This window comes from Eutrema salsugineum, unplaced genomic scaffold, assembly GCF_000478725.1.
Source record: "Eutrema salsugineum unplaced genomic scaffold, Eutsalg1_0 scaffold_11, whole genome shotgun sequence".
Classification (NCBI taxonomy): Eukaryota; Viridiplantae; Streptophyta; class Magnoliopsida; order Brassicales; family Brassicaceae; genus Eutrema; species Eutrema salsugineum.
The window spans coordinates 2876000-2903771 of NW_006256901.1; the positions used below are offsets into that span (position 1 = coordinate 2876000).

The window sequence follows — 27772 nt, forward strand, 5'->3', positions numbered from 1 at the left end:
ATGGAGTCATTGGAGTGGAGAGAGGTTTCAGAATTTCAAGAGGAGGATGCGTTTGGAGATGATCGACGAGAGGAGGATTCTGATGGAGAAGATCGACGGCAACGAGATGATTACAACATCGAGAAAGCATTGATGGAGCTTGCTGATGAAGATCCTGTGCTCCACAATGTGTACCCTGAAACGGACGACGACGAAGCTGGAACTCAACGCACAATTGCTGTTCCTAATCATCCTGGTGCTCGACGAGGTGGTTCTCAAAAAGGCGACTTCGACAGAGGGTTAGGAAACTTGTTTGAAGGACAAGTGTTCTTCAATGAAGTGGCGTTTAAAGAGGCTGTGCTTGATTATGCTCTCAGGATCGGCAGAAACATCAGACAGTGGAGGTATGACAAAACTAAACTGACCTACATATGTCGAGGTAAGTCTGAAAATGGTGATAATTGTGCTTGGAGGATCTATTGCTCAACTACGGGAAAGACAGTTAAGTGGCAGGTTAAGAGTTTTGAACAAGCTCATAGCTGTGTTCCTAATGGCGCTTGTGAGATGCTAAAGGGTCCGGTGATTGCTCATCTGTTTCTTGACAAAATCCGGGAAGAACCAAAATACTATATGCCAATGAAGATTGAACAGTTGATTTTGGAAAAATGGAGGATAAATGTGACAAGTAATCAGTGTCAATCGGCTAGGAACAAAGCTCTGAGATGGATCCAAAGAGAGTATGATGAGCAGTTTGCTAGGCTTCGTGGTTACTGCCGTGAGATAGTTGACGCAAATATAGGATCAACGGTGGCTCTAGAATGCATTCCCAACGATCAAGGCTTAGATGTATTCAACAGATTCTATGTCTGTTTTGATGTGATAAGAAGATCATGGAAGGACACTTGTAAGCCGATTATAGGTCTTGATGGATGCCAATTGAGAGCAAAGATGAAGGGTCAGTTATTGGTTGCTATGGGTCGAGATGGGGATAATGATATTTATCCAATAGCATGGGCGTTTGTACCAGCTGAAACAAAGGATAATTGGCTGTGGTTTGTGAAGAAACTTAAGATTGATTTGGATTTGAAAAATGGAGATGGATACATTATGATGTCTGATAGGCATAGAGTAAGTGTGTTTGCATGTTTTTTTAATGGTTTGATTGTTTTTTTGCTTGTATGTTGATACATTCCACTAATTTTGTTTGAGTGTTTATTTTTTTAGGGACTTATTGCAGCTGTTGATCAAGAGCTCCCTCAGATTAAGCATAGGAAATGTGTGAGACACATATATGCCAACATGAGAGCATTACATGGAAAAAATCCGGAGATGAAGAAGTTGATATGGCGTTTGGCATTGAGCTACAATACAACAGAGTATGAAGAGAATCTGGACAAAATCTTCTGCTTCGACTCAGCTGTGCATGCGAATTTGATGAAGACAAAACCAAAAACTTGGTGTAGAGCCTTCCACAAGATTGGCAATTTCTGTAAAGATGTGGAGAACAATTCCACCGAGTCATGGAATTTTTCTATAGTCAAAGCCAGAGACAAAGCCACTAGTTCCGATGCTAGAGACAATTGCAAGGATGGCGATGGTAAGAATTGCAAAACGGAGTTACAAAGCATTGGATTGGCAAAGTGTGTGCACTCCATATGTGATCGACTATCTCGCACTTGAGCATGAGAAAGCTAAAAATTGTGCGGTCTACATATCTACAAATTCAACATTTGATGTTAGGATCAGTGGCTGTTCATACCATATCAAGTTGTTTGAGAGGACTTGTACCTGTAAAAGGTGGGAGATCATAGGTATTCCTTGTGAGCATGCATATGCTGTCATTATCAACAAGAAGCTGCAGGCAGAGGATTATGTATGTCACTGGTTTAGGACAGCCCTGTGGAGAAGGACTTACCAGGAAGGGATAACACCAATGAGAGGTGCAAGATTTTGGCCTGCAGTAGAAGAACCATCGGTGCATCAACCTCCAAGGCCTGAATCACCTCGTCGAAAGAAAGGAGAAACCATGAAGGTTAGTAAGAAGAATAAGGAAAGGAAGAAAAGAAAAAATAATCTCCAGTGAAAAAGGCACCAAAAGTTTTGAAGAGAGTGATGCATTGTGGGATTTGTGGCACAGCTAACCATAGTTCAAGGTGGCATTATAAGAAAAATAAAAAGGTTTGTGGTTTATGTTTGTTTGTTAAGGTTATGTGATTAATGTAATCAGCTTATGTATGTTTTGTTTTTTATTTTGGTTTTACAGGGATTTCAAGGAGTCTTCGCAGACTGACTCTACTCCGGTTCAGACTTTGCAGATTGAGTCTTCACAAGGGATTCTGACACAGCAAGGTGATTGAAGAGTAGAAGAAGATTGGTGGTAGAAGCTTGTTTTGGGTTATTTATGTTTAAGAACATTTAGGTGTCTTGGGTTTTTGGTGCAAGACAAATCAGGTGTCTTATATTCTCGGCTTGTCTGTTTTTGGATTGTTTGAACCAATTTATATTCTCGGCTGACTATTTATGACTAGTTTGGAACCGGCTTTGAATCATTTGGATCAATGTTATGTTCTAAGATTATCTGTTTTTTTTTATCATTTTGGAACCTGTTTGGATCAATGTTATGTTGCATAAATTGCTTGGTAAAGCTATAGGCACATTTTAAAGTTGCTCTCTTGTAATGGTTAATAGCGCTTGTATTTCAATACCAAATGTTGATAAAGATATGAAAAAACAAGCAACAATGTCGACAAAGACACTAAGCAACAACAAACAACCAAATGAGACTCAACCTAAAGCGTACTGAATCTGCCAAAAAAAAGACCATCAATGTCGACAAAGACACTAAGAAAAACAAACAACAACAAACACACAATCACAACCATATGAGATTCAACCTAAAAGCATACTGATTCCGACAATGGCCACACACCCAAAGACCGCAAGCACCATCATTTTTTTCATCTTGGATTCAGTTTCATCTATGATTTCTTCTAGTCTTTCAAATATCTCTTTCTGTAGCTTCATTTTCATCGTTTCATACACCATTTTCTCAAGCTCCAAACGTGATTTTGAAAGCTCTTTCATCTGATGTTCAAGTCTTTATGCTCGATAACTAAATGCCTCTATCTCATTAAACAGAACCTCATCAACCCACTTAAACACATAATTATCATTTGAAAGCTACAAAAATTTGAATCACAAATTTGAAAGCTACAGAAAAATGCCAATTGTGAACATAACAATGACAATTGATATGTTAACCAGCTTACCTTCTTTGCAATAGCTAAAGCACACCTATAATATCGCCGGTATGGATTCGAATCCGATCGGGATATCCTTTGGCTATTTTTTCCATGCACCAACATCTTCTCGGAACTTCCATGACTCTTCCTCGATCTCGGCCACCAGTTCATGCTCCACTTGATGCGTTGGATTCATTGCTCATCGTTCTCAAGTTTCAATTTTGAATTCGCAGGTTTCGCTTTTAAATATTGAGTTTTAGGGTTCTACTCGAATTTGGGGATTTTTTTGGGTTTAAAACGGATTTTAACTGAGAAACGGGTCGGAGAACGGGTCAAATCTAGGGTTAGATTCGGTTTTGTTTTTTGGTTTATTTTGAGTGAAACACATTTGGTTTATGATTTAAGTCAAGAACCGATGTCAAACCATCAAATTTTGGATTTAGGGGGACATAGCTCTCGAGAGGGAACCAGAGTTTTAACTTTCGTTTTGGGGCAAATAGACAGACCCTTAAAGTGTGGGTGGATTGTGTATTATACAATAGTAAGCGGAGAAAATAGACTGTTTACCGTCCAAATGAGGTTTGTTACACTAATTCTTTTCTCTCTCCCACACACACTCTCTCTCAGACTCAAGACTCAAGAGTAACAATGGTGTCACTCGTCGTTGGCGCGGAGTACCTTAAGCAGATCGATAAAGCTCGCCGTGAACTCCGTGCTGTTATCGCTCAGAAGAATTGCGCTCCGATCATGCTCCGATTATCGTAAGTTTCCATTTCTGTCGTCTTATTTCGCGATTCCCTGGTGCTGAGCGCGACGAGGTTTATTTCCTGTGGAAATTTGAGAAAATCTCGCGCTATTTTGGAATATTGCTTACTGCATTTGCGATCTCATGTTTGTCTTCTCTGGTTTGTTAAGGTGGCATGATGCTGGAACCTACGATGCCAAATCGAACACCGGTAGACCTATTGGCTCGATTAGGAACGAAGAAGACTAGAAGAGTACACTCATGGTGCCAATAATGGTTTGAAAGTTGCTCTCGATCTCTGTGGTGCGTTTTTCTTTTTTCCATTCTCTGCGGATTTGAAGATTCGAGTGGAAAATCGATTTAGGGATTTCGTTTCCTAGCTTGTCTATGCAGTCTTTGTTTGCACTAAACTGTTTATAGGAGACGAGAATTTCCTCATTTGGAACCCTATATAATATCGATTTCGAAATCTTTCTAAATATACGTTATCGTTTGAAACATTGACCTTAATAGGATTTTGTGTTGCCTATGTTTCTCCCGGATCGTTCTTTTCAGTAGTCCTGAGGATTTATGAGAAGTTTCACATGTTAAATCTGTTAGTGTGTGCCTTATATGCTTATCAGTTTCAGAAACCTTTCCCTTTGTTCTCATGTGGTGTATCATGTTGTCTTATGACTTGGGAACAAAAGTTTCATAATCGGCTTATGTGGATTTTGATGTTGATTCTTTAATTTTTTCAGAGGACGTGAAAACTAAATTTCCCAAGATCAGCTATGCGGACCTATACCAGGTAAACTAAAACGAATTTTGCTTGAAGTTTTATGTTTGCATAAATGTTCCTACTGGATTTAAGACTGTAAACAAATGCTTCTTATAGTATCATTTCGCACCTTATTTTTTTGTGCTCTTTCTTCTGATTGTCCTGTGACTTTTAACTTGTTGTGTCTCATAAACTATCAAAAGCGTTGTTAGATATTTTTTTGAGCTGTACTTGTATGATTGCTGTCCGCAGGCTCAGGATAAATAAGTTTTGTTGTTGAAATGTTTGGCTTATTTGCAATTTGAAGAATCTTCACACTCACTCACATGAACAATAATAGTCTTTTTTGTATTCTCTGGCTTTCACAATTGTTCTTTCAAGTAAAGTATATAGATAGAGTCACAGTTATGGAGGAAGCTTAACAAAAAAAAAAGTGCCACTTGATCTTTGACTATAGTAAACAAATCCTGCATTTAGCTGTGTCAATAAGGTTGCGTAATAATTTCTACTAGTGGCACTCAACTATTTCACTCATCAAATTATTCTATTTAGCCCTGGACTTAATGGACCTTACATTTCACTCGAAGTTGCTTCTGTCATTTTTCAGCTTGCGGGTGTGGTAGCGGTTGAAGTTACTGGTGGACCTGACATCAGCTTTATTCCTGGAAGAAAAGTAATATTCTCTCAGCCACTAAGATGAATAGTATTACAGCTTACCGCCAAATGCAATTTAACAATATAAGCTGTATGTTTCTCACTTATAGGATTCAAATGCCTGCACCGACGAAGGAAGACTTCCTGATGCTAATCAAGGTAGGATGAAAGTTTTGTTTTCAAATAATCACAAACTCCTAAGTATTTTACTGAAAATTAAATACCTGACGTTTGTATCTGAGTGGCAAAGATAGAATGGAAGATGATCATCTAGGTGTTTCCCCAATGTATAATATAATCATCTATTTGAATGTATATCTTTTCTCAGTGAGTGATCAAAGTTATGTCTCTAATTTTGCACCTAGGTTTCAAACATCTTAAAGATGTCTTCTACCGTATGGGACTGTCTGATAAAGATATCGTGGCACTCTCAGGGGCTCATACTCTGGTAAATTCTTTGTTTCGTCATTCCACATTTTTCATTTGGTATTTGATAAATAAGTTGTATATTGGTTTTGTTTAATTAGATTCCGATGTTTAGGGAAGGGCTCATCCAGAGAGATCAGGTTTTGATGGACCATGGACTCAAGTCACTCAAGACCCTCTTAAGTTCGATAACTCATACTTTGTGTAAGATCCTCTAAATTCGTGGACACTTGTTTTTTTTTTTTGGTATTGGGACGACAAATATTACTTCTGACTACTGAATTGTTTACATCCAATATCGCTGCTGGTACCAGGAAATTGCTGAAAGAAGAAGAATCAGAGATATTGCTGAAACTTTCTAACGACAAGACTTTGTTGGAGGTCCCGGAGTTTCGTCATTACGCTGAGCTTTACGCAAAGGTGAAAATTATGAGAGCCTGCCTTTATTCTGATCCAAAGATCTGATTCAATTATCAATCCTGGAGCTGCAAAACGAGTTTTATAATGACAAGCCAAGATTGTGTTGCAAGTAGCATCTTGATTTGCTCTTGTTAACAACTGTATAAGTTTCCAATTTCGTCCCAAACAGGAAGAAGATGCTTTCTTCAGAGACTATGCGGAGTCACACAAGAAACTCTCAGAGCTCGGGTTCACACCAACTTCTTCAGTCACCAAGGAGACAACAGAGAGCACCAAGCTGTCCATATCTCTGGGACTAGAACTTCCATCTTACAAGATAACTCTGAAACTTAAACTTACAAAGCTCGGAGTCGCAGTCGCTGCTGCTTTGGTGGCTTGTAGCTACTTCTCTGAAAGAAACGCTTCCTCTTCCGATCTCTTTGGATATGATGGTGAAGATTTTGTTGATCTAGTATGAACTCTAGATTTGTATATTCTGTTAGAAGATAACACATTGATCCAACGGTTGGAATTTTCAGTGGTTTTGGATTGGTTCAGCTGAGGTTTTTTCGGTTTTAGGAAAATAGCATGACCAATGTAAAACGGAATCTTCTATGGTTTGAAAACAAGTTGTTTTTCAAAAACAAACATGCGTGCCATTTCTTAAATCATATATTAAACCGCGCTTCGTTTATATGACAGAAAAGCGACATGCAGTTCTAACGCCTAAAATAATCTTTAGTCAACGTAATGAGGTCCACCAGAGGTTAGCATACTGCCGAGAACAGAAGATCACTGACACCGATCCATCTGTTCCTTTTTATCGCATTTTCCCATTGGGTGGTTTATCTCTTTGGCCCAAACTTCAACGAAAAACTAAAAAACAAGAATTTCGCTTCTTCCTTCACCAAATTCTCTTATATATCGCTCTCTCTCTCTCTCTCTCTCTCTCTCTCTCTCTCTCTCTCTCTCTCTCTCTCTCTCTCTCCCACACGCTCTCTCCCACACGCTCTCTCCCACACGCTCTCTCAAAACTCAGAGTAACAATGGCGGCACTCGTAGTTGACGCGGAGTACCTTAAGGAGGTCGAAAAGGCTCGCCGTGAGCTTCGTTCGCTCATCGCTAAGAAGAATTGCGCTCCGATCATGCTCCGATTGGCGTAAGTTTTCATTTCTGTCGTTTTCTTTTTGGCGATTCCCTCGTATTGAGTGCTATGAGGTCTCTTTTCCTGGGAAATTTGAGGAATCTCGCGCTGCTTTGGAATTTTGTTTGCTTTCATGTGCGATTTCTGGTTCTTTGCTTTGGTTCACTTGTTGTCGTCTTCTCTGGTTTGTGAAAGGTGGCATGATGCTGGAACCTACGACGCCAAATCGAAGACCGGTGGACCTAATGGATCGATTAGGAACGAAACGGAGTACAGTCATGGTGCTAATAGTGGTTTGAAAATCGCTCTCGATCTCTGTGGTACGTTTCTCCTTTCGCTTCTTTATGGAGTTTAGATACAGTGACCTTTAGATGATTATGTGTTGGCTATGGTTTGACCTGGATTATACAGATTTACTTGTAATGAGATCGTTCTATACTTCTATTAGTAGTCCTGAGGATTTATGAGAAGTTTACATGTTAAACCTGTTAGTGTGTGTCTTATATGCTTATCAGTTTTAGAGACCTTTGCCTTGTATTCATGTGCTTGTATTATGGTGTCTTATGAGTTACGAATGAAATTTTCAAGAACAGTCTTACTTTTTCTTTTGGAATTTGATGTTGATTCTTTGATATTTCAGAGGACGTGAAATCTAAACTTCCCAAGATCAGTTATGCGGACCTATACCAGGTAAACTTAAACGAATTTTGACTTGAAGTTTTATGATAACATAAAGGTTCCTACTGGATTTTAAGACAATAAAACAAAGGCTCGTTTTGTCCAGTTGTGTTGGCTCTATAATTTCCCATCTTGTTTTTTTGTGCTCTTTCTTCGGATTGTCCTGTGACTTTTTACAAGTTGTTAATCATAAACTCATCAAAAGTGTTTTTAGATCTATTTGGCTGATCGTTGTATGATTGTTGTCCTCAGGGTATAGAAACAGGAAATTGACAATTGTGCTTTGTGGTTAATATCTTTGGCATATTTGCAATTTGAAGAATTTTCACACTCACACACATGAACAGTAATAGTTTTCTGGTCTCTTGCTTTCACAATTGTTCTTTTAAGTAAAGTATATTGATGGTGTCTCAATTATCGAGGAAGCTTAACAAAAACAGTCAAAACCATTTCCGTGGTAGCCTGCATGGAAATACACTTCACCAAGGACCACAAATGAAAAAAGTGCCACTTTATCTTTGACTGTGAATTTGTGAAAAGAATCCTGAATATAGCATTGTCAATAAGGCATGTAAACATTTCTGTTGTTTGCCTTTAACTATTCACTCATCAATGCTATTCTATCCTGGAATTTACAGACCTTACATTTTCGCTCGAAATTGATTCTGTCATATTTTCAGCTTGCTGGCGTGGTAGCGGTTGAAGTTACTGGTGGACCTGACATCAGTTTTGTTCCTGGAAGAAAAGTAATATTTTCTCAGCTACTAAGATGAATGGTATTACAGTTTACCGCCAAATACAATTTAACTATATTACTTGTATGTTTCTCTCTTATAGGATTGTAATGACTGCACCGACGAAGGAAGACTTCCTGATGCTAATCAAGGTAGGATGATTTTTTTTTCCCAATTATTACAAACACCAAAGTGAATTACTTAAATGAAAGACCCCTAATGTACTTAGTATCTGAGGAGCAAATAAATAATGGAAGATGATCGCATATAGTACTTGGTGTTGCCCCATGTACAGTATATTCTTTCCACTATGAGTGTTTGAAGTTATGTCTGCTAATTTTGCATTTAGGTTTCAAACATCTTAAAGATGTTTTCTACCGAATGGGACTGTCTGATAAAGATATTGTGGCACTCTCAGGGGCTCATACTCTGGTAAATTCTTTGTTTCACAATTCACATTTGTCGTTTAGTATTAAATAAACATAGCTGTGTTGGGGTCTTAATAAAATTCTGATGTTTAGGGAAGGGCTCATCCAGAGAGATCAGGTTTCGATGGACCATGGACTCAAGATCCTCTCAAGTTTGATAACTCATACTTTGTGTAAGATCATCTTAAGTCATGGACAGTTTTTTTTTTTTTGTTGTTGAGGACTACAAATAGTTGTTCTCACTTCTCACTGATTACTGGACTTTGATCACTGTTGGTAAAAGGGAATTACTGAAGGAAGAAGAATCCGAGGGCTTGCTGAAACTTTCGACAGACAAGACTTTGTTGGAAGTCCCAGAGTTCCGTCACTACGTTGAGCTTTATGCAAAGGTATTGTCTTCATTGTGATCCAAATATCCGAGTGAATTATTACTCTAGACCTGCAAACCGATCGAGTTTCATATAGACTGGCCAAGATTATGTTGTAAAGTGTCATCTTGGCTTCTTCTTTTGTTTAACCATTTTGTTTCTAATGTTTTGTACCAACAGGACGAAGATGCATTCTTCAGAGACTATGCGGAGTCACACAAGAAACTTTCAGAGCTCGGGTTCACACCGACGTCTTCCATCGCTAAGGCAATAACAGATAGCACCGTGCTCGCACATAGTGCAGTCGGAGTCGCGGTCGCTGCTGCTGTTGTGGCCTTTGGCTACTTCTATGAAATTCGCAGGAAGATGAAGTAAATGAATTAGAAAGAAGTAAAACCTATAAACGAATCCCCTTCCTATCTCTGGTTTTTGTAAGCATGCATGATGCATTTATCGAGATAATATGAACTCCTAGATTCTTATATTTCTGCAACAGTTTAACACATTGATCCAACAGTCGGCATTATTAGTGGTATTAGTTTGGTTCGGTTTGTATTGGTCAAGGATGTTCCGTTCAGGTTTTGGTTCAAGTTTTCCACCCTGAAGCATCGTGAAACCAATTCTACTAAGGGATTGGTAATATTGGTATCGTAAGAGTTGAGGTCTTAACCGGATATATCTTCAATTTTTAAAACTATGTTTTGGTTTGGATTTTTTTCGGGTTATTGGTTCTAGTTAATTTTTGGTTTCTTGGAATTCTAAAACGATTTTTCCCAGTTTTTAGACTGAACTTTTTATTTCCAATTTGGACCAGTTCGGTTTATTTGGATTCTAAACTCCTCGCCCTAGGTCGAGTAAAAACATATTGATCTGTTATAATCCACTTTGGTTTGGTATAGTTCGGTTTAGTACGGGATCGTCTTAGTGGTTTTAGTTTGTTATTAAATTAACTAATTTCTGTTAAGTTTGGTGGTCCATGGTTTTACATACCGCTTCGTTGTAGAGTTGCCTCGTACTCTACGTAACGTTGATATTTAAATTTAATACGTTATAGCATTGATTGATATAAAATTGGTGAAAAAGTACCCACCACACCTTACACCAAGTGGGACTTACCTGAAACCGAACCCTATCGAGGACTAGACATGGTTGGTATTGTTAGGTACGAAGCTTCTTTAGACTTTTTTGGGATTTTATGTCCTTAATTGTTTTCTTTTTATTTAGAATGTTTGGGATAATATTTAGAGATTCATTTATAAGCTAATATATATATCGATTCCGGGTTCTTTGATTTTTGTACATTTGTGTTTATGTGCACACGTTAGCATAGTATTTTTTTTTTTAGTGAGATTTTAATGTCAGTGTTTTGTTAATTTTGTTTGATAAACAGTAAATGCAGACGCTAAACATAGAAAAAGCCGAGGTTAAAAATTAAAATATGATAATTAGAAAACAGGTAGTTAGAACAACTTTCAGGATGAAGTGTATGTTGCAATCTGTCTTTGTACATTGTAAGGTAAGGTCGGGTCACATGAGTCATGACCTCTCTCTCTCATTTCCAACCACTCGTTTTTCTTTTTACTATTTTTATTTCTTATGGACGGATATTAAATATACAGTCTTACGTAAATTAATTAATGAATTTCGTTAAAAACAACAGTATCATCCTGTTTTTTCTTGTAATTTTTTTTTATAAAAAATTACAGTTCCTACACTATACATTATGAAATCCTAAGTATATATGGTTTCTCGAAGATTAATGGATATATACTAATTGATATATGTACAAGGTATTCTTAATTAGGGTTTTTTCTTTATCATGTGGAGATATAGGTTGGAACCCAATATTAATAAGCATTTAGATTTGTAATATTGAGTTTGTGTGTGAATAAGAAATAAAGTTTAATAAGCAAATGAGCCTTATAAATTCATTTGAGATTTGAGTTTGAGCCTATGGAAATGAAATGTTCCTATTGGCTATAACTAAAAGTGGAAGTTTAGTGGAAGTGTATTTGTCCCACCTTGCTCACCAAGGAGAAAAAATCTCTTGTATATATATGACCTTCTCACAATAAGGGTCAACAGCATTGTGGAAGTAAAAGGGCATTACGTAAAAACACGTACGGCCGCCGTCATCGTCGCCGGTGCCGTGCTGGTTGCACGTTGCACGTTGCATTTTTTAGTTGGCTCTTAAGTCTCTTGGGCTCTATATAGCTGGGTGTGGGTCATGGGCTTCTTAGTTCCTACGAAATATTTTTTGCATATTAAAATGATAAATCTTAAGAAATAAAAGATTGCGTCCAGATAATAATTGGAAGATTTCTGAATCCTTTTACTTGCGGAAAAAAGAGAATATCTCGCGAATATTCTTTTTCGCCAAAGCTTATTCCTTGCGGATCAAGCTGAACCTTCCAGTATAAATAGACGCCCTCTTCTCTCATTCTAAATCATCGAATTCTCGAATACACAAAACAACCAGCAAATAATTCTTTACAGCAAATCCCTCTCGTCTTAATATCGTAAGTGTCTCGAGAGTTATAGCATAGTATAATCTCAGTTCGCAGATTCTATTACGGGTGTTGCGTAATAGTCTCATCACGGTTGTATCCTAGGATTCAAAAATCGCAACAAACCGTCACACATTACAGGCGATTTATTGAGTTAAAGAAAGAGATTATATTTCGACTCTGTGTTTTCGTCTGTTTCATTCGGTTTTCTAACTCTCGTTTTAATCTCTTACCTCAACATATAGTTTATAAAATTGCTATTTTTATTCGTGATTTCAATCGGATTTTCGCGGTCTTACAATATATGGTTCAAGAATATGTTTCATCGAACAACTTTTGTCATTGTTTTACTATATTGTTTGGAATCAATATCACCGCATTTCAAGAAAAAACAAGAAAATATTGTTAACTAAAATTTTACCTTCAGATACGAACTTGAGCTTACATTTTTAATCTGATAATAGTTTTGTATTCTAATATAATGCGGACGTGTTACGTATCTTGTTCTTGTATGATAAACTATAGGTTTATCTTCTAGTTTCGAAGGGACGAGTATATATAATATCGAGGGACTTAATTTAGCTTATCAATCAAGTCTTTTCCTAACAAATTTTCATTAAAAAAGTAAACAATATAAGAACAAGCAATCTAAATACGCAAGGTAATGACCAATTATATTAAATAAACAAAAGCTTTGTATCTAACAAACTTTTTTAACCATCAATCAATCATTTAGACAAATGAAAAAGAAGTGTTGGGATTATGATAATAAAATAACGATGAAGAAAAAAAACTAAGTTGGACTATTTCCTCACAAGGCGTCACGAATGGACATTAGGGCTTTTGTCCCAACAAGATGATAGTGATATATGAGTTTGGTACAACACTGATATTCTAGAACCTTTTATTTCTTTCAATATATATCTGTTTTGTATGTGTTTTATATATTTTTGAGGGTGGAAAGCGTTGACACGTGGAAACACTAATTGACAATATCATTAGACGGTGTAATGTTGTTCACATATTTTGACTCGGGTGTGAACTTTACAAATATTTTTTTTTTTTTTGGATTGGAATATAGGATTAACTAATAGAAAAGGTATGTATATCAACACCAATCAAACAAATCACAAGCTTGAAGCCTATCATGTTGGTTAAGTCATAGATGAAGATCAAGAATTTGACTAGGACTATATATACTTTTTTTTTCATTTCCCATGCATTATCATGTTATGTTTGAAATTAATAAAGGGAGAGCAATAAGCTATTATCACCTCTTCCAAAAATAATATGCTTTTATAACTTTGTTTTTTCAATAATCCGTTTAGTAAGAAACATTTTCACTTTTGTTCTGATCGGATTTGCCCTTTGTCGTCATAGGCATTAATATTTTCAGCAATACGGTCCAACCTCCAAAGTATCAAACCAACTCTATCTTATAACTCCAACCACAAAAAAAAAAAAAAAATCCATGATATTATTAGGCATGTAAGCTACAATCCAGGCTAAAATAAAATAAAAAAACCGTTAACAACCAAAAATACGAAAATACGCTAAAATGATTCGATTCCTCGTGCTCCTAGACACAAAGTCACTAAGTTAAGTCTTAGCTAGCCAAGCTCATCAGCAAGAGCTTGAGATGGACTATTACATAATAGACTCAATGAAACGATTATTTAAGCCCGAACAAAAGATGCAGTTTAATTGTTTAAATCATCTAGTCCTATAGGATCACAAAAGAGTTTCATACATAACCTTGTGCACTACAATCATAATCACAACGTATGCTAAACTTGCAATACCTATCATCCTAAGAATCATTGCGTTCACAGATCACAACCACTTCTTGTAGGATTCTCCTTTTAAATTTTTAACTAATATCCACCAATTCATCATGACCAATCACACACACTAACAGTCTACCACAATGTGAAATTATCTAAATAAAAGTTCTATTAATTCTACAAGTTAAAACTAAGAGCATGATTATTGTTAACTACCCTTTTGGGTTTCTTAACATTATTTTAAGATTTTTTTTGGATTAAATAATATTTGTAAGAAACCATAATTATTGCATGATTATTGCTAACTACTCTTTTAGGTTTTTTAAAAAAAGAAAAATATTAATAATTTTTTAATTAAAATAAAGATAACTAATGTTGTGGTGCCACTAGTAACTAGAATCGATCCTTGTGATGCTCAAATAGGGATCGATCCCTCTTCTCTTGGGCCTTTTTGATTTAATTTTGAAAATTAAAGCCTTGAGCATCTTAACAAGAACCCAGCAATAATCATGGTCTAAGAACATTTCTATTAGTGTTACACAACATGGATTTCTTAGGAATAGTTTAGTACTTTTTTTTAGAGAGAAAAAGTTAAGAGACTCATGTTTTTTTGCTGTCCATTAGTGTTTTCCTATATGTGTTTCTTAAGAATAAAATAAATAATATTTTTTTAAAAAATAATTAATTTTACTTATTTTTTTAAAAAAATTTTCAAATGTTATTAAAAATTATACTTAAACAAGTCGGTAATAATTTTAGAATACTGAAATTTAAGACATACAACTAATTGAACAAGAAAACATAAAACGATAAAAATTTAAGACATATAACTTATTGAACAAGAAAACATAAAACATCAATATAAGACATACAAATTCGATATGTGATTTAGCCACCAAATTTATTCTAAAATATGCTCCATCAGATCAGCTTTCAAACGTTTATGTAATTGGTGATCACGAACTTCATTACCAATGTCGATCATATTGCTGATATTTGTAGGCATATCTCTAGATTACGTCATATCAACTTGTTACGATCTCCTTCTATCTGGTTGTTGGAATCTTGATATATCATGCAGACTGCGATTACCTCGTTCGTTTTCTACAATCATATTGTGTAATATGATGGATGCCCTCATAATCTTCTCAATTTTTTCCTTATCCCAGATTAGTGCTGGATTTTTAATGATATCAAACCGAGCTTGGAGAACCCCGAAAGCACATTCGACATCTTTTCGGACGGATTCTTGAACTTTAGCAAACAATGTTGCTTTGTCACCTTGTGAAAGGTTGATAAATTATATAAAAGTTATCCATTTCAGATAGATACCATCTGTGAGGTAATAAGACAACTTATACTCGTGACCGTTGACAGAGTACTTCACTTTCGGAGCTTGACCTTGTAATATATCATCAAAAACAGGTGAGCGGTCAAGGACGTTTATATAATTTAAAGTACCTGGAGGCCCAAAGAATGCGTGACATACCCAAAGATCGTATGATGCCACAGCTTCTAATACGATTGTCAGTTTTCCTGAACCACATGTATATTGGCCTTTCCAAGCGGTAGGACAATTCTTTCATTCCCAATGCATACAGTCAATGCTTCCTATCGTCTTGGGAAAGCCACGTGACTCTCCAACATCGAGTAGGTGTTGGAGATCTTCTGGTCTGGATCTTCTAAGGTATTCATCTCCAAACAATTCTATTATACCTCCATTGAAATTTTACAAGCATAAAATTGCAGTAGACTCACCTAGTCGCAGGTATTTGTCCACCGCGTCTGCCGCACAACCATACGCCATCATTCGAATTGCTGCTGTACATTTTTGTAGTGCTGATAGCCCTAAACGACCGGTAGCGTTCCATCTTTGTTGAAAGTATGGAACCTCTTCAGATAGCCAAGACTACAAACACTCGTGACACAAGTAACCAAGACTACAACTCTCGTGACAGAAGACCCCAGAACTCCTTGTCCCACATAAAGCACTCTTCGAAGCCTGAAAAAGAGAGCAAGAGTCATAGAAATCCAATAATACAAGTCACAAAATACACACAAACCAAGGGAATATATGCGTACCTTCAGTAGCCAAGGGATCCTTCAAATCAATGTAATATTGATGTTCTCAGAGCCAAAGTCCACTGTGTTCTCACAGCAAATATCAATCTATGACATACACATATTTAGTCAACATAAGAATCTGGGTTTAGTCTATAGTCCAACATATCAGTAAAACAGACATTTAGGCAGCATAATCTGAAGCAGGCATTAGACAAACATAACACTAAAACAGTAAAACATAAACCGCTAAACAAACGAAACCAAAAAGACAACATAACATTAACTGTTCATAGAGTTCTAAAAAGGCATCAAGACAACAACTCAGAAATCAACTTGTTCTTCAGGGCATTTTCGATGTCAGAGAGCAGCTCAGTCTTTGCTAGGAGACTGTCGAGGGTCTTGTGTTTAGCAAGCTTTACCTTCAGCTCCAAATCTTGTTGCTTACTCTTAGCAAGCTGTGCATTCATCTCCAAACCTTGTTGCCTAATACTCCACAAGTTCTGAAACTTAAGTAGTGCCTTTCCTTCTTCTTTACCGCTGTTTAGCTTCTTGGCTTTTGCTTTTTCTGCTTTCACACCCGGTGGTCGTCGCAACCCTGCAGCATCATCTCCATTGCCTACTACCTCCACATTGTTTGATGACTGAGCCGAACCGCCTTCATCCAGCTTTTGTCTTTTTGAGCTTGCACTGTCTTTGAGAGAAGAGGCTTTGCACCATTTCTGGTCATGTCTTAACTCCTGCCATGCATGTTCTAGACCAAACTTGAAGCTGTGATCATTGAAAAAGATGTCATGAGCAGCTTTCATGACATCATTTTCATTCTGGCCGCTGGTCTTCTCTTTCATAGCTGCTTCATAGCATCCCACAAACTTGCAGACTTGATCGTTAATCCTACACCAACGTTGCTTGCATTGCCCTATTTCCCTTTTTGGCTGACCGGCAAGCTGCGGTGAAGAGTTGTAGTAGTAGCTTATGCACTTCCAGAAGGCTGCATCTTTCTGATCATTCCCAACCACCGGGTCTTTACTCGTATTCAGCCACAAATTGATGAGGATGATATCCTCCTTCGGTGACCACTTTATTCTTTGAGCCGGTGTCTTCACTCCTCCACTTGGAGCATCAGAAGTTTGTGTACTAAACACAGGGACTTCTGATGATCCAAGATCAATGATGTGCGAGTAGCCGTCGTTAGGGATCTGACTGGTTAAAAGGTTTACAAATTTAACCTTCAGTCTGACCACAATGATTGCCGAAATCCATTAGGAAGAGGTTAAGTGTTTTATGTGTTTGGTTTTGAAGTTTTACAAAGGTTCGGTAGTGTTTAAGAAAGAGGTAGTAGAAGTTTTTATGTTGTTTAATGTTGTAGAAGTTTTTAAGTGAGAGAAAGTTTATTTATATTGCAGAAGTTTTTAATAATGATTTAATAAAGCAGAGTTCCATTTACTAACCCTAACCTAACAAGCATTGATCACTAGAGATCACAAAGCACACACATTTAAATCAAAACAAACTATTTCAGCTAAGTAGTTCAAGAAGCATTCATATCAAAGCAATGACTAACTAGTTCCAGTAAGACAAAGAGGACAAAGGAGACTAACCTTGATGAAAAGACTCGGTGATAATATCATCTACACTTGTTATCTCGATTATCCCACCATGGTAACCTCAACAAAAAATAAAAATAAGTGTTCAAAGACATAGAGCATTCAAAATGAGCCAACGACTAAGCTTTAACTTCTCTACCTAACAAAAAGCTATCTAGCATTAAACACAAACAAGTATACATCGGCAATAAACAAAAACGCATTAAACGATTTATCAGGAACCTTAAGTTTAAAAGTTATCCATAATTCAACATTACAATCAAGCCTTGGTCTTACTTAGGAAAAAAAAAAGACAGTTAAACACGTTTGTCTTGCTTAGATGAAGACAACATTCATTCAACATGTGTTATTGTCTTACTTAGATCAACCTACTTAAAAATATAAGAAACTGCAGCGAATACAACAAAAATGAAAAGCAACATGAAGGCGTCACCTTGGTTAGCATTGTGGACTTTCAGCATAGACACATCTTCTTGAAGCATTGCCACATGTTTTTGAAGCATAGACACATCTTCTTGAAGCATTCAAACGTCTTTCTTTAACTCTGCAATGGTGGGATTAGTAGCATGACGCCTGTCGACGCTGAACAGCATCTCCTTTGCTCTTGAAGCCTCAACTCGACGATGGAGAACTGCTCTGTAACAGCTTCATCCCACCATTGCCTTTTGTGCTCACCACGGCCCTACATAGGAGTAGATTTTAAAGTCAAACTAGTTAAACATGTACGAAGCAATTTAAAGCAACAACAAAACAACATTCTAAGTACACCTTACCTCAGTCACCCAGTCAAGACAAGTGCCCTGCTGATCCCATCGCACCACCGGTACATGTTTCAAGCTTCATATGTTTCCCACAGAAACATTTTTCCGGGATCCCGTAAGTAGCATCCGCGTAGGCCCACCCCATATCTATTTCTGGACCTTCGGATGATGTCTCGCTGTAATGAGGCATTCTCTGAGATGAAAGTCATTTAACAAGTCATTCTCGGATGAAAGTTACATAAACAATCACTTAACAAATCATTTAACAAAAACATAAGATCACATAAATCAAAGAACTCACAAAGCTAAACAATAGATCACATAATCGATAACAAGAACAGTGAACTCAAACTATAAACACTTAGCCATATTGAGAACACAAATCGATGTCAATACACATATGTATCTTACTTCTCAATAACATTAAACAAAACAGAGTGGAACTCATTACAACTATCAACCGATGCTAATGACAGAGAGAGAGAGTGAAGAGATTCAAACCGAAAAACGTTTTCTACAATGAAGACATAGAAATCGGGTTCAAACCAAAATTGAATAACACACAGAGCAAACCCTTTTATCGCTTCCATCATTGTTAAGACCTAAACACACAGTCGATCGAATAAACCCTTTGTTTATGCGTTTCAATGATGTGAAAAATTTCCCCCAAATTCGACGAACCCTAGTTTCCCCAATTCAATTTACATAAACCCCACAAATCGACTGTAATCGATGTTAAACAACTACCACATACACACACCGATACACAAATAACCCTAATTTGAACCCACGATACATGCGAAAATTTCCCCAAATCGACTAACCCTAATTTCCTCAAATCGCAGCACAAAAAACAATTAAACAGGTTGAGAAATGATTATCTTATGCAGTCGACGGAAGAGATGGACCCGAGGTGCAAAAAACAGCTGGCGATACGATCTCCGGGATTCGACGAGGTCACTCGCAATCACCTTCACCAACGACTTCGATAGAGAAATGGTATAGGAAAAACCCTTTTCTGTTTCCCCCAACACATCATTTTTTCCATCACAAAATAATTCAACAAAATTGGAAAAAAAAAACGGCTAATAATACACCGCCACGCGTTTTACGAGACGATCTCGTCCGCTATTATAAGAACGTTTCTTACCAAAATTGGCCCAAAACTATTTTTTAATCTCTTTTGCTTATGAAACCGGACCACAAAACAAAATGAGTTTAAAAACCCTGATGAAGATCTCTAATTAACAACAATGTATCGACAAGTTTTCATTATTTTCTGTCTGTACATATGAGTCTGGTTGGTGGCATAGGTCAAATATTCTTTTTTCTGTATGATAACGGTAAAAAAGTGACGATATAGTTAGAGACGGTAAAAATTTAATTAAGATCATATATACACTTGTACAATTAACATGATTATGTAAGAATTTAACTAAGATCATACACTTGTCCGAACTGACCGGACCAACATGGCCACATGATTATGTAGCGTTTCATGTTGAGATTTGATGAATTGGAAGTTTTTTTTTTTAATATCATAATAAATGGATTGAGATCTACATCGAAGGGAAAAAAGGAAAAGAAAAATAGTGAATAATGTGAATGTGGTAGTTATAGTTTGATGTAAAATAAAATAATAAACAAACACAGCCACTCCTTCAAACGTGTCCTACCAACTCTCTTCTAGAAGCAATTAGGCTCACCTTCCACCTCCAACCTTTCTCTCTCTCTTCCCTTTCTCTCTCTCCTCTCTCCATAAAAGCCTCACAACTAACTTCAGAAGCAAGAGCAGAAGAAGAAAAACCATGGGAAGATCTCCTTGCTGCGAGAAGGAACACATGAACAAAGGTGCTTGGACTAAAGAAGAAGACGAGAGGCTCGTCTCTTACATCAAGTCTCACGGCGAAGGTTGTTGGCGATCTTTACCTAGAGCCGCCGGTCTCCTTCGTTGTGGCAAAAGCTGTCGTCTCCGGTGGATTAACTATCTCCGGCCTGATCTCAAAAGAGGAAACTTTACCCACGACGAAGACGAGCTTATAATCAAGCTTCATAGCCTTCTCGGAAACAAGTGAGTCTCTTTTTTTTTACGATGCTCTGTTTTCTCAAGCTTATGCTCTGTTTTACGAAGCTCATGCTCTGTTTTTTTATTTTTAAATGCAGATGGTCTTTGATTGCAGCGAGATTGCCTGGAAGAACAGATAACGAGATCAAGAATTACTGGAACACGCATATAAAGAGGAAGCTTTTGAGCAAAGGGATTGATCCCGCTACTCACAGATCGATCAACGAGGCGAAAATTCCTGATTCGAAGAAAACAGAGGACCAAATTGTAAAAGATGTTTCTTTTGTGTCTCGGTTTGAGAAAACGAAAAATTCGGAGGAGCAGAAGCAAAATAAAAGCCAAAAACGGAATCGAAGTAATGGCTTAGTTTGCAAAGAAGAGAGGTTTGAGTACTACCCAATTGTTGTTGAGGAAGTAAAAGAAGAAATATGCCCAGATTTGAGTCTGGAGCTTAGGATCAGTCCACCATGGCAAAACCTGAATCATGATGATGATCAGAGATCTCCAAACACTGCGTCCCGTTTTTATATAGAAAACGGCATGCAGTGTAGTAGTGATACTGCAAAATGTCAAACAGAGGATAGCAGTAGCATTAGCTATTCTTCGATTGACATTAGTAGTACAAGCAGCATTGGTTATGATTTCTTGGGTTTGAAGACAAGGGTTTTGGATTTTCGGAGCTTGGAAATGAAATAAACAAAATATATATTATATAGAAAAGGATAATTTGTACGTGTGATAATGTTTGACTCTTAATTTTGCTTTTACTCTTCATCTTTCATTGTCCTCCAACTTTTGTACATAAACTTAAAATTTGCAGATCAGAATATTATCGTCTCATCTTATATTAGTCATTTAAAATTGAGTCTGGGTTCAGTGGTTTTGTATTATATATCATTTCAATCTTAAAGTAGGTATATTTTGTTACTACGTAAATTTATATGGTGGTTAACTGGTTATTATGAATTTGAATTTTGAGATGAGTCAGTAATTTGTTGATTTTTTTAATTCGTTAATTTACTTGTATAATATAAAGAAAAATAGAGCGTAAATTTAAATTTGCTTCACCTCTATTGGGTTTTGGAATCAATTTAGGATTAAGTCTATCTTCATGATTTTGCATTGAGTTAATTACCTCTAACTTGATTGTTTCAGAGGTGGAAGACATAACTAGATTATGATATCTTCTTTTTCCCCCCACGAAGTATCTTAGCATATATAAATAAAAACGATCTTAGAGCAGATTTTAGAGATCACCTAGTACTTGGTAGGTTATGAACTTAAAAAAAAAAATTTATTAGGTTATGAAAACTTTGTGTTGTCTTATGTTGTCCAAATGTGAAAACTTTAAATTTTTGTTTTTTACTTATGTTGGAAGTAGATCACCTATGTTGCCTGTGTTGACCTGATTATTTTACATCGTGAACCCTCGTTACGCTGTTACTCTTGTCTCTCTAACCACATTGTAATATAATACTTTAACATTAGCCACCTGATATAATAACCCTCTTAAGTAGTTAAGTAGTAAGAATTGCCAACTATTGTAAAATTATATTCAAAAGAAAAAAATGATTCTTTTTACAGCTTTTTTGAAATGTTTTTAAAAAAAAAATTTAAAAACACTAAAACACAGTCTATCTTATAGCGAATCAAATTTGTAAACCATCCTCATATTGCATGTCTCCTGATTTCTGGATCGACCAGAGTTGATTTCACATGTTATTGTCCATAATATTCGCAATACGGTAGACAGTAGATGGTTTCTCCCTATGCTTTTTGTTGTTATGTTCCCTCCAAATTGAATGGATAGACATTTGAAATGCATACTTAAGGAAGAAAGCTGATATCTGGTTTACTGGTGGCTTAACGATCAGCTCCACCACCTCCTCCCAAACACTTGAAAATTTGATGGTTAATAAACCATGCACTAGTGTTTTCCATACTTCTTTCGAAAATGGGCAAGAGAAAAAAAAGATGGTTCCTCGTTTCTAACTGATCACTGCATAGAGTACAATTTGAGTCTGTATTGACATTCCAGTTATTGATCATATCACCAGTGGCTAACCGATCACGAAAAGCTAACCAAGCCATGAATCTGTACTTTGGAGTGGCTTCTGAGAACCAGACTCCTCTGTATCAATTAACATGAGGTTTGTCTGATTTGACACAAAATATTTTTTATATAATTTAAAATTATATTTAAGAAAAAAGAATTGCCGATTCCAAGGATTAGTTTGGATTTTGGTTTGAGATCATAAATTATAAAAAAAATAGTAACAATCTCAAACAAAAAAATGACACTTTTTGTGTAAATCAGGATTTCAAGTTATACTATTTTGTTTACTTTCTCCATAGTGGCTTCTAGAAGGTTTGATATTTTTCAAGGAAGTGATGAGATGATAGAAGTTGTTGGATGGTACATTTTTCTATTCATTACTTTAAAGACTTTAGCTAATTAAATTGTATTCTTATGTTAATAATCGAACTTGCAATGTTTCAATTGGTACATAAAACCTCCTCAAACTAAACGAATCTGCTATGAGTTACATAGAATTAAAGCACAGCACATCGAGGCCCGTCTCAGTAAAATAAAAAGCCGTTAGGGGAAAAATAATTGGGACTCCCTTATTAATAAATTACGTATATTGTTTTTTTTTTTTAATTATGTTTGGTTCTTATTTACAGTATAAGTCTAATTTTTGGGTCCTTATTCTCATTTTACTCATAAATACAGCCTTTTTTTTTGTCTAAGCTTATTGGTTTAATGATACAAAAATGTATCTATTTAATTGATAAATGAAGTGTGTTTGTGACAAAAAAAAAGTCTAAACTTAAAAGAAAAATGTCTGAACACGTCAATCTAGATAACATGAACAGATTGCATGAATAAGAATTGTGGGATATGTCAATGTAGACTTGCATGTCCATTTATTGCAATGAAACATAAAATTCGAAATGTGCATTATTTACAAATAACGTAGACATGCAAATTCGAAATATCTAAATTCTAAACAATATGCAAATTTAGATATTTCCGTCATAACGTAAGTTGGTGGAAAACACAACCTAGTCAACTAGGTATATGAACTCAATTGTTTGAGAGATTTGTATAGAAACAAGGGAGAGTTTTAGATTTAACCCATATTTTAAAGTCAAACACAAAACTAATCTTTTTTTTTTTCTTTCTCTAACTTTTGTCATTTTCTCACAATTTTATCTTTCCCACTTAAATTATTAACGAAAATGCCATTATACATCTATTATTTCAATTTTTCTTTAATTTGGCTAAAGTCTCATTGGACCTTCTAAAGAACTTTTAATTACGAGAATGCCATCTACTTCAATTTCTTCAACCACCATGAACAACCATGAAAATGGAATAAATGCTTCTCAACCGATTTTAAAGCTGTAATAAGTAAATATTTAAGCTCATTCACTCATAACCTTCCTCATTCTTTCATAATTTCTTCTCCAAAACATATGGGCTAAGTTACAATGCCAAAAGTCATGCATTTTCGGTGATTTCTGGTTACTTAACATCTGGGTTGCTTATTTTTGGTGATATCCTGAGTTTTGGGTGCTTAAAAGAACTGTAGCCGAGCTCAATTTTGTAAAAGGTAATCGATTCAAAACTCCACCACAGTTCATAAAATTTGAAGATCCTTCGATTCAAAACTCCACCACAGTTCATAAAATTTGAAGATTAGTTATTTTGTTGACAATTGAAAACAAAATACACAGTACAAAACTCTAAACTGAAAGCAAAATTGCTCTAAAGAAGCTTTTTCAAGAATTCCAATTATTATAGTATTTCATAAACAAGTTTTCGTGGAAGGTTGTCGATGGAAAATCTATTATGGACCAGATTATGATGGACACGATTTTATGGACATGGTTAAATATTTCAATCTCACTCACCTCGCTAGATCCAGAGGCAAGAAGAGTGGGCGATGCCGTCTTGGTGACAGCGGAGAGTCGAAGGCTAAACTCCATTGTTGGCGGATATGGATGGATTCTTTGCTGTTTGGGTCACCGGAAAATCCTTGAGTTACTCGTTCTCGTTTAAGTTACTCTCTGGTTACAAGGGAGGACACCAGATCTCTGAGCTTCGAAAAAAATCGTGAGAGAGGCGATGGAGGCCAGAGGAAAGCGCCGAATTAGAGAGTCTTTTAGAAAAAATTAGGGTTTTACGAGGATTCGTTGGTTTATATAGTAGGATAAAATTTCTGGTTAAAATAGATATTTTTGGTTTAATTTGGGTTTAGTTTCGGTTTAAATTTCGGTTTAAATTTCGGTTAGGTTATTTTATTCGGTTTAGCAGACTTCAATATAGAAGTCTACAACTTTTAAAACCTAAATAATAAATTTACTTCTACTTAATTTAAAAACATACATTTCCATTTAGCAATATGAAAAAATAATTTATGTACATTTGAGTTACGATTACGGAATTTATGAATGTAAATTTGATACCAAAATAATTTTTTAAAAATTTTAAAATTAAATTTTCAGATTTAATTACTTAGTAGACTTCATTTCGATAAAAAAGTCTACTATTAGACTTCTTTTTCTCTTTAGTAAACTTCGTCAGGGTGTAAACGGTAATTAGGACATCCGTTTTTTTTTACTCATACAGGATTAAATGGTCTTTTCACTACCCCTTTAGGTTATTTCTGCCAAATGTTTTTTCAGGAGTCTACTTTTTTATTCAAAATCAAGTTTTAGGTTATTTTTAGCAAAAACCCCTAGAAACAAACCTCTGTTTGCTCACTTTATAAACCTAAATTGGCATTTATAACTGAATTTTCCCAACATACTACTTTTCGATTATTAGGTATAATATTTACAGAAAAAAACGAATTCATTAAAACATAGTCTTTACTAAGCGATCGGAAGTTTCTAATGCACATGCAATCATGAATTCATGATATAACCAATCCATATGCCTAAACTTGCGCACAAAGATAAGACTCAATTCTTATTAGCAAACCTTGAATAATAGTAAATTAGTTAATTTTCCTGCACCTTGCGCGGACTGATATAATTTCCATTTAATTGTTTGAAAAATCTAATAATAGTTTGGATTCATTTGTTTTATTTATTCTTGAGTATATTTGTTTGTTAGATTTCCTTGCATTTTAATGTTGGAAGACATGATCGTAAAAATAGTATATAATAGAAGAGAATAAATAAAAACATAAAATTATCCAAATAATTTAGTTTAAATAGTTTTGAGATCTTTTGAACACTGTTCTATGTATTTTAGACGTAGTTTTTTGAAGTATCGTACAAACTTATTCGAAGAAGAAGGAAAGAGTTAAACAATTTAGAAGGGTGTGAGAGAATTAGAGAGAAATCGTATATATTTATACTAAAATATTTAAAGTCAAAAACCCTAATCTAGACATCACAAATATCGTCATTCTATTAGAAAATTCATTTATTGATTTTTACGTTTTCGTTAGATTTGAATAAATATCGGTTTTATTAGAGAAAAATGGTTTATATTTATACTAAATCATAAGAAAATGAAAATCATATAAACATAAGAACTCGTAAACACACTACAAGAAAACACATTCTTTGCAACTACGAAAATCGTCCTTAAATGGTCGCTAATACCCTATTTGCGACTACATAAGAACTATTTGAAAGAGTCGCTAATATTTCGTCGCAAAATGGAACGGTCGCAAATTGGATACAAATTACCAACTAACTTATGACGTAGAAATGTAGTCGTATATTAGCGACAAAAGTGCCACTACAATCATTGGTTGTTTATTAAGGACCATATTGTAACGCCTATATTTAGCGACACAATTGACACTAATAACATTGGTTGTTTATTAATGACTAAATTGTGACATAATATGTAGCGACTAATGTGTGACTCTTCCTCAAAGTCGTATAATTGCGACCCTTAAGTATTCGTTGATTTGCGATTTTTTAATGAAAAAATTCGTTGTGACTGAATTTTCGTTAAGTCGGAAATTGGTTCCAAATTTGCGATTGATTTAGGACCCTTTTGTAGTCTTTGTTTTGCGACTATTTAATGACTAAATCTTTGTGACTGAATTTTCATCGAGTCGCAAATTAGTTCTGAGTTTACGACTGATTTAGGACAATTTTATACTTTTTGGTCGCAAATACGTCGCTTGTAACCAACTAATTTCATTATGGTCATTTATCTAAAAACTGTAATTAAATCTAAATTTAATCATTAAATACCTAAAAATAAAATACTAATACGAATATGAACTAAAAACTTGATAGGATTAGTAAAAAAAAAGAGTTTCACAACCCAAAATATGTTACATATTGCTTAGTCCAAAAAAATACACAAGGAAAAGAACATAGAAATTAAAAGTTTAGTTCATAGAGTTTTAAGAGTTAAGAGTTTGGTGCGGGTGAGGAATCGTTAGAGAGAGCAGCTGGTGTAGGGGTTGGTATGTGCAGTGGCTGGTGCAGGGGCTGTTGCATTGGCTGGTGCGGCTGTTGATGTTGCGGCTGCTGATGTTGTGGCTGCTGAGGAGTTTGCATGAGAAGCCAAAAAAGATGCAAAGGCAAGATCCTTGTTTTTGACATATGAGAAGAGTAACTCCAAGTGTTTCTGAGCAGCTCGTGCCTCCTCGTCACGTCGAGAATTTTCAGCTTCTTGCTCGGCGATCTTTTGACGAGCAGCTTTGAGTTGTTCTTGCATCTCTAGGATTGATGAGGAAGAGCTTGCATAACAAGTCTCTTTCCTTTTTTTCCCAGTGACTGTCTCTCCAATTGCACCAAGTCCATAAGGCTGTCCCTTGTCATCTATTTCAGTAGATTAAAACAACAACAAAAACAACAACTGATCTCAGCCAATAAGAACGAACAAGAAACAAAAAACAGAAGAGCCAAAACAAGAGAAGATGATTACCAAAACACAAAACGAAACCAACATGAACCAGAACACTATCAAATCCAACAACAACACTATCAAAACACAAAACGAAACCAACATGAACCAGAACAAAACAGAAGCGGCACTAATCCACGACATAGACATTATCAAGTCCAAATAAACTAAAGAAGAGAAGATGATTATCAAAACCAGATAATCATCATCAAGTATATTTCTGTTTGAAAGAAACATATTAAAATGCTAAGAAGAAGTAAAAAATCGAAATTACCTTAAGGAATGTATCATCCTTTTCTTCAACGGTTAGGGTCCGATGTGTAGACTGTTGAGAAGAATCCTCTGAAGTGTCTGGACCGTCCACATCCAGTTGACTCACAAGCTCTTCTAAGTTCTTCTCATACGCCTGAGCTACCTTCTCAGCCTTTCGATCAACGAATGTGCCATCTGCTCTGGTATGTGTTTTCATAAACACTTCACCAAGAGACACGGGAAGCCCTAATGCTTCCTCCTATGATGATAGAAACAAAGACAAATCATC

General features: G+C 35.8%; 4 protein-coding genes and 1 pseudogene across 4 annotated transcripts; 4 read left to right on the forward strand and 1 right to left on the reverse strand.

Moving 5' to 3' along the window:
- LOC112089690 lies at positions 1-2336 on the forward strand. The gene is made up of 5 exons (XM_024160439.1): positions 1-1107; positions 1204-1619; positions 1777-2011; positions 2117-2157; positions 2243-2336. Exons 1-5 carry the CDS (start codon positions 1-3, stop codon positions 2334-2336), a joined length of 1893 nt encoding a protein of 630 aa, XP_024016207.1.
- Positions 2337-3869: 1533 nt separating this feature from the next.
- Positions 3870-6763, forward strand: LOC18025846 (annotated as a pseudogene).
- A 340-nt stretch (positions 6764-7103) lies between these two features.
- LOC18025847 (L-ascorbate peroxidase 3) lies at positions 7104-10114 on the forward strand. Its single transcript, XM_006409342.2, has 9 exons — positions 7104-7364; positions 7545-7669; positions 7990-8039; positions 8708-8773; positions 8865-8913; positions 9111-9193; positions 9283-9362; positions 9473-9578; positions 9738-10114. The coding sequence occupies exons 1-9, from the start codon at positions 7252-7254 to the stop codon at positions 9930-9932; spliced, it is 867 nt and encodes a 288-aa protein (XP_006409405.1). The 5' UTR covers positions 7104-7251; the 3' UTR covers positions 9933-10114.
- A 5674-nt stretch (positions 10115-15788) lies between these two features.
- On the reverse strand, positions 15789-18467 carry LOC112089691 (glutathione S-transferase T3-like). The gene is made up of 4 exons (XM_024160440.1): positions 18310-18467; positions 16332-17112; positions 15931-15949; positions 15789-15850 (listed from the first exon to the last, which is right to left on the reverse strand). The coding sequence occupies exons 1-4, from the start codon at positions 18465-18467 to the stop codon at positions 15789-15791; spliced, it is 1020 nt and encodes a 339-aa protein (XP_024016208.1).
- A 1477-nt stretch (positions 18468-19944) lies between these two features.
- LOC18025848 (transcription factor MYB7) lies at positions 19945-21195 on the forward strand. The gene is made up of 2 exons (XM_006409343.2): positions 19945-20348; positions 20441-21195. Exons 1-2 carry the CDS (start codon positions 20086-20088, stop codon positions 21036-21038), a joined length of 861 nt encoding a protein of 286 aa, XP_006409406.1. The 5' UTR covers positions 19945-20085; the 3' UTR covers positions 21039-21195.
- The last annotated feature ends 6577 nt before the right edge of the window (positions 21196-27772 follow it).

Coding starts and splice junctions, on each gene's coding strand:
- LOC18025847 (XM_006409342.2), top strand. CDS start 7,252: ATGGCGGCACTCGTAGTTGACGCGGAGTACCTTAAGGAGGTCGAAAAG. Junction 7,670..7,989: donor AATCGCTCTCGATCTCTGTG/GTACGTTTCTCC, acceptor TTGATATTTCAG/AGGACGTGAAATCTAAACTT. Junction 9,194..9,282: donor TCTCAGGGGCTCATACTCTG/GTAAATTCTTTG, acceptor TCTGATGTTTAG/GGAAGGGCTCATCCAGAGAG.
- LOC18025848 (XM_006409343.2), top strand. CDS start 20,086: ATGGGAAGATCTCCTTGCTGCGAGAAGGAACACATGAACAAAGGTGCT. Junction 20,349..20,440: donor CATAGCCTTCTCGGAAACAA/GTGAGTCTCTTT, acceptor TTTTAAATGCAG/ATGGTCTTTGATTGCAGCGA.
- LOC112089691 (XM_024160440.1), bottom strand. CDS start 18,467: ATGCCTCATTACAGCGAGACATCATCCGAAGGTCCAGAAATAGATATG. Junction 17,113..18,309: donor ATGGGATCAGCAGGGCACTT/GTCTTGACTGGG, acceptor CCTTTTAACCAG/TCAGATCCCTAACGACGGCT.
- LOC112089690 (XM_024160439.1), top strand. CDS start 1: ATGGAGTCATTGGAGTGGAGAGAGGTTTCAGAATTTCAAGAGGAGGAT. Junction 1,108..1,203: donor TGATGTCTGATAGGCATAGA/GTAAGTGTGTTT, acceptor TTATTTTTTTAG/GGACTTATTGCAGCTGTTGA. Junction 2,158..2,242: donor ATTATAAGAAAAATAAAAAG/GTTTGTGGTTTA, acceptor TTGGTTTTACAG/GGATTTCAAGGAGTCTTCGC.